The following is a 7,061-nucleotide window of genomic DNA, read 5'->3' on the forward strand; positions in this document are numbered from 1 at the left end:
TAGCACACTTTTAGAGACAAACTTGAGAGGTTGGTGGCAGATTATGTAAAAGAAGAGTCAGGTTAATATGAACAACAGGAAAGCAATATGGTACAGCAGAGATGAAATGGGGTCTGCATTGAGTCACATGAGGGAAAAGTGGATGAAGGTAATGGATACTTTAAGGATTGTGTGAAAGGAGAGGTCTGTGTCCATAAAAGCAGAGATATATATGTTGGAAAGCATAGTAGCCCCAACAGGGTTGTATATATGCAAGTCATTGGCTGTAAATGCAAAGGAAAAGCAAAGGGTGGACCGACTGGAAATAAGATGTCTGAGGACTTGTGACACGAGGAGAGTTGATCGTGTAAGAAGTGTATTGTTATTGAGAGATGTGGTAGTAAGTGTACTCTGACTGGAAAAGCTGACTAAGGTGTGCTGAAATGGTTTGGATATATGGAGAGGATGAGTGAAGAGAAACTGACAAGGAGGATATATTTGTTAGAAGCAGAGGGAGAAAGGGAACAGGAGGCTAAGGAGATGGAAGAATGGAGTCCATGAGGCTTTTGCATATTAAGGTCTGGAAATTGAGGAGGTTGAGTGACATGTATTGAGTAAAAGGAATTGTAGTGATGTGCTATGTAAGGGATGACATGCTGTTTATGGGCTGAACTAGAGCATATAAATGGTCAGGATAAACCATAGGATAGTTTTTGGGGCTTGGTTGTGAATGGGAGGGTCAAGTTTCAGTACCTTATGTATTAATATGAGTTAGAGACTGTGTGTTTGCAAAAAAGTCTTTTTGTCTCTTCCTCGCATGACCTAATAAAGACAGGCAAAACAGGTAGGTATTAAAAGGAAAGTACATTTTTGTACCTTTATCTTAGCTATAAACCTCTTATTAGTCCTTTATTTTTCTTTTCCCATATATTGTTACAAGTTTGTATTTTGCTACAGGTATCCCACCCCTCCAGCCACTGGTTTCCAGCCATGGACACAGTAATAATCAGGATGGTTGCTGATTGTCTGAAGATGCCCACAACAACAACAATAAAGAAAAAAGAAAACTGCTGAAACACATACAAGAGAAAAAAGTACCTTTCTTTCACTATACATATATATATATATATATATATATATATATATATATATATATATATATATATATATATATATATATATATTTTTTTTTTTTTCATACTATTCGCCATTTCCCGCGATAGCGAGGTAGTGTCAAGAACAGAGGTGGTCGAGGTGGTGTGCAAAGTGAGAGGGTTAGGGAGAATGATTTAGTAAACAGAGAAGAGGTAGCAAAAGCTTTGTGGAAGATGAAAGCCAGCAAGGCAGTGGGTTTGGATGGTGTTGCAGTGGAATTTATTAAAAAAGGGGGTGACTGTATTGTTGACTGGTTGATAAGGTTATTTAATGTATGTATGACTCATGGTGAGGTGCCTGAGGATTGGCAGAATGATTGCATAATGCCATTGTACAAAAGGCAAAGGGGATAAAATGAGTGTTCAAATTACAGAGGTATAAGTTTGTTGAGTATTCCTGGGAAATTACATGGAAGGGTATTGATTTAGAGGATGAAGGCATGTACAGAGCATCAGATTGGGGAAGAGCAGTTTGGTTTCAGAAGTGGTAGAAGATGTGTGAATCAGGTATTTGCGTTGAAGAATGTATGTGAGAAATACTTAGAAAAGCAAATGGATTTGTATTTAGCATTTATGGATCTGGAGAAGGCATATGATAGAGTTGATAGAGATGCTCTGTGAAAGGTATTAAGAATATATGGTGTGGGAGGCAAGTTGTTAGAAGCAGTGAAAAGTTTTTATCGAGGATGTAAGGCATGTGTACGAGTAGGAAGAGAGGAAAGTGGTTGGTTCTCAGTGAATGTTGGTTTGTGGCAGGGGTGCATGATGTCTCCATGATTGTTTAATTTGTTTATGGATGGGGTTGCTAGGGAGGTGAATGCAAGAGTTTTGGAAAGAGGGCAAGTATGCAGTCTGTTTTGGATGAGAGAGCTTGAGAAGTAAGTCAGTTGTTGTTCACTGATGATACAGCGCTGGTGGCTGATTCGGGTGAGAAACTGCAGAAGATGGTGACTGAATTTGGTAAAGTGTGTGAGAGAAGAAAGCTGAGAGTAAATGTGAATAAGATGAAGGTTATTAGGTACTGTAGGGTTGAGGGACAAGTCAATTGGGAGGTAAGTTTGAATGGAGAAAAACTGGAGGAAGTGAAGTGTTTTAGATATCTGGGAGTGAATTTGGCAGCGGGTGGAACCATGGAAGTGAAAGTGAGTCATAGGGTGTGGGAGGGGGCGAAAGTTTTAGGAGTGTTGAAAAATGTAAGTCGAGAACATTATCTTGGAAAGCAAAAATAGGTATGTTTGAAGGAATAGTGGTTCCAACAATGTTACATGGTTGTGAGGCATGGGCTATAGATAGAGTTGTGCGGAGGAGGGTAGCTGTGCTGGAAATGAGATGTTTTAGGACAGTATGTGGTGTGAGGTGGTTTGATCGAGTAAGTAATGAAAGGGTAAGAGAGATGTGTGGTAATAAGAAGAGTGTGGTTGAGAGAGCAGAAGAGGGTGTTTTGAAATGGTTTGGTCACATGGAGAGAATGAGTGAGGAAAGATTGACCAAGAGGATATATGTCAGAGGTGGAGGGAACAAGAAGTGGGATACCAAATTGGAGGTGGAAAGATGGAGTGAAAAAGATTTTGAGTGATCAGGGCCTGAACATGCAGGAGGGTGAAAGGCCTGCAAGGAATAGAGTGAATTGGATCGATGCGGTATACCGGGGTCGACGTGCTGTCAATGGAGTGAATCAGGGCATGTGAAGCGTCTGGGATAAACCATGGAAAGTTCTGTGGGGCCTGGATGTGGAAAGGGAGCTGTGGTTTCGGGCAATATTGCATGACAGCTAGAGACTGAGTGTGAACGAATGTGGCCTTTGTTGTCTTTTCCTAGCACTACCTCGCACACATGAGGGGGAGGGGGATGTTATTCCATGTGTGGCGAGGTGGCGATGGGAATGAATAAAGGCAGACAGTGTGAATTGTGTGCATTTGTATATATGTATGTGTCTGTGTGTGTATATATATGTGTACATTGAGATATATGGGTATGTATCTTTGCGTGTGTGGACGTGTATGTATATACATATGTATGGGGGTGGGTTGGGCCATTTCTTTCGTCTGTTTCCTTGCGCTACCTCACAAACGTGGGAGACAGCTACAAAGCAAAATAAATAAATATTTATTTAAATAAATAAATAAATATATATATATATATATATATATATATATATATATATATATATATATATATATATATATATATTTTTTTTTTTTTTTTTTTTTTTTTTTTTTTTTTCCAAAAGAAGGAACAGAGAAGAGGTCCAGGTGAGGATATTCCCTCAAAGGCCCAGTCCTCTGTTCTTAACGCTACCTCGCTATCGCGGGAAATAGTGAATAGTATGAAAAAAAAAAAAAAATGTATATATATATATATATATATATATATATATATATATATATATATATATATATATATATATATATATATATATATATATTCCCTGGGGATAGGGGAGAAAGAATACTTCCCACGTATTCCCTGCGTGTCGTAGAAGGCGACTAAAAGGGAAGGGAGCGGGGGGCTGGAAATCCTCCCCTCTCGTTTTTTTTTTTTTTTTCCAAAAGAAGGAACAGAGGAGAGGTCCAGGTGAGGATATTCCCTCAAAGGCCCAGTCCTCTGTTCTTAACGCTACCTCGCTATTGCGGGAAATAGCGAATAGTATGAAAAAAAAAAAAAAAAAAAAAAAAAAAAAAATATATATATATATATATATATATATATATATCTCCATGGTTGTTTAATTTGTTTATAGATGGGGTTGTTAGGGAGGTGAATGCAAGGGTTTTGGAGAGAGGGGCAAGTATGCAGTCTGTTGTGGATGAGAGGGCTTGGGAAGTGAGTCAGTTGTTGTTTGCTGATGATACAGCACTGATGGCTGATTCGGGTTAGAGACTGCAGAAGCTGATGACTGAGTTTGGTAAAGTGTGTGAAAGAAGAAAGCTGTGAGTAAATGTGAATAAGAGCAAGGTTATTAGGTACAGAAGGGTTGAGGGACAAGTGAATTGGGAGGTAAATTTGAATGGAGAAAAACTGGAGGAAGTGAAGTGTTTTAGATATCTGGGAGTGGATTTAGCAGCGAATGGAACCATGGAAGTGGAAGTGAGTCACATGGTGGGGAAGGGGGCAAAGGTTCTAGAAGCATTGAAGAATGTGTGGAAGGCGAGAACGTTATCTCAGAGAGCAAAAATGGGTATGTTTGAAGGAATAGTGGTTCCAACAATGTTATATGGTTGCGAGGCATGGGCTATAGATAGGGTTGTGCGGAGGAGGGTGGATATGTTGGAAATGAAATGTTTGATAACAATATGTGGTGTGAGGGGGTTTGATCGAGTAAGTAATGAAAGGGTAAGAGAGATGTGTGTTAACAAAAAGAGTGTGATTGAGAGAGCAGAAGAGGGTGTATTGAAATGGTTTGTATGTTCTATGAGGGTTCGCGTTTCTATGCACTATGTTCGTATTCATATACCTCCGCGTTGTACAGTTAGGTTCGGTAAAATGCTATCTGCTGGCTATGTGCGCCTGTTGGGAATGACCGGTGTAGACCCCGTTGCTCACCAACATGAGATGAAGGGTATTCGAGTACTTATTATTCGAATAGTTATTTCCTATTAAGCCAGGCCCATAGCCTAGTGGTTAGCATTCTCGCCTCTTGCACAGGGGTCCCAGTTTCGGTCCTGGCTGTTGGAGTTTTATAGGGGATTAAGAATACTTCCCACGTATTCCCTGCATGTCGTAGAAGGCGACTAAAAGGGGAGGGAGCAGGGGGCTGGAAATCCTCCCCTCTCGTTTTTTTTTTTTTTTTTTTTTTTTTGATTTTCCAAAAGGAGGAACAGAGGGGGGCCAGGTGAGGATATCCCACAAAGGCCCAGTCCTCTGTTCTTAATGCTACCTCGCTAGCGTGGGAAATGGCGAATGGTAAAAAAAAAAAAAAAAAATATATATATATATATATATATATATATATATATATATATATATATATATATAGAGTGCTGTGAGTGCAAGCTCAGTTCAGTTTATTCAGTGCTTAGTATTTCAAACAGCTTATTCCTGCTTCCTTTGCCTCTACTTCCTCCAGTAACACAGTAGTCCATCCCATTCCCTGTCTGAGTCATTGGAAAAGTGCCAAAGATTAATTGCTTAGGAATAATTGTGGTGAACACTTAAGAGCTTGAATATATAGAGTACAACTAAATTAATACTATGATTATTTATTTGTAAAAAATATATATTAGCTGGATATAGGTGATAATACCACATAGTAAGTCCCTCATAAATTTTTTCTCTAAATGCTTGTATTAATTTGAAAAATTTTACTGTAAATCTTCATTATTTCTTGTACAACCAATACTCAACACCAAATGCAGTTATTTGTTTGCCACCTGGTTTAGATGATTGACAGAAACTCATTCTGATCCAAAGTAGTTTGCCTTAATTAGGAAAAAACGTGGTAGATATGAAACTTTCTTGAGTTCTTATTTTTCATATGTTGATGATTCTTTGATCATATGTTGATGATTCTTTGAGACTGAGAAAACTAGATTATAGGATGAGATACTTTAATAAGAGATTTAAACTATGCATGAAATACTTCCTAATGGGGTGAATTCTGTATGATTGTTACTTCAGGAGCTGAATATATCAGTACATCAGCAGTATATTATTTGCCTAACCAGTAATGTTACTGTCTTTATTATCAATATTATGAGATGCTCTTCAAAATAGATTCATATATATAGATATGTGTAAAATAGATTTTTATTCACAAACACATTTTCATGTCTTTCATCTTCCTGTAAATCTTGATGTTTTCTCTTGCTTTCACAGTAGGATGAAGCATGAAGAATCTTCCCTAAAACTGTAGATATGCATCATCTTTATGCCTTCAAGTATTAGATACCCAAGAGTAATACTTAACAGATTTGCTGAAGAATTCTAAATGATAGTTTTAAAGTCAGATGTGTGAAGGAGTCACCTCGTTTGTACATATGCTTCCATAAAATATCAAAGTTTTATCATTCTTTTGGGTACACAGAATTAGAAATAAATGAATGGCTTCATGAAGGCTAAGGTGCCTGTCTTGAATGAATGAGATTGTAATGTGTTTGTAACTTCCTTGAATTGTTTATTTAGTGATTTCCAAATTAACCATGTATATTTTGTAGCAATTTTCAGAGAGAAAAACACTGTTATTTTTAATATACTGTACTACACTTAGCCTGTTGAATTTTTTTAACTTTTCAAATGAGTAATATACAAAGGCAATGGGGATAAAGGTGATTGCTCAAATTACAGAGGCATAAGTTTGTTGAGTATTCCTGGGAAATTATATGGGAGGGTATTGATTGAGGGGTAAAGGCACGTACAGAGCATCAGACTGGGGAAGAGCAGTGTGGTTTCAAAAGTTGTAGAGGATTTGTGGATCATGTGTTTGCTTTGTAGAATGTATGTGAGAAATACTTAGAAAAACAGAGGGAATTGTATATAGCATTTATGGATCTGGAGAAGGCATATGATAGGGTTGATAGAGATGCTTTGTGGAAGATTTTAGGAGTATATGTGTGGGAGGTAAGTTGCTAGAAGCAATGAAAAGTTTTTACCAAGGATGTAAGGCATATGTACGAGTAGGAAGAGAGGAAAGTGATTATTTTCCAGTGAATGTTGGTTTGCAGCAGTGGTGCGCAATGTCTCCATGGTTGTTTAATTTGTTTAGGGATGGGGTGGTTAGGGAGGTGAATGCATAAGTTTTGGAGAGAGGTCCAAGTATGCAGTCTTTTCTGGATGAAAGGGCTTGGGAAGTGAGTCAGTTGTTTGCTGATGATGCAGAGCTGGTAGCTGATTTGGGTGAGAAACTGCAGAGGTTGGTGACTGAGTTTGGTAGAGTGAGAGGAGAAAGTTGAGGGTAAATGTGAATAAGAGCAAGGTTATTAGGGTCAGTAG

General features: G+C 38.1%; 1 protein-coding gene across 9 annotated transcripts in view; it reads left to right on the forward strand.

The window, feature by feature from the left end:
• LOC139751579 (uncharacterized) overlaps positions 1-6,339 on the forward strand; it is a 119,149-nt gene extending 112,810 nt beyond the window's left edge. For all 9 annotated transcript variants that reach the window (XM_071667166.1, XM_071667167.1, XM_071667164.1 and 6 more), the window contains one exon: positions 937-6,339. In XM_071667166.1, coding sequence (XP_071523267.1) covers positions 937-982 — 46 coding nt within the window. In that variant the 3' untranslated portion in view covers positions 983-6,339. The remainder of the gene's footprint in view (positions 1-936) is intronic.
• Positions 6,340-7,061: the final 722 nt, after the last annotated feature.

The sequence above is a fragment of the Panulirus ornatus genome, chromosome 11 (genome assembly GCF_036320965.1).
Source record: "Panulirus ornatus isolate Po-2019 chromosome 11, ASM3632096v1, whole genome shotgun sequence".
NCBI classification, from domain to species: Eukaryota; Metazoa; Arthropoda; class Malacostraca; order Decapoda; family Palinuridae; genus Panulirus; species Panulirus ornatus.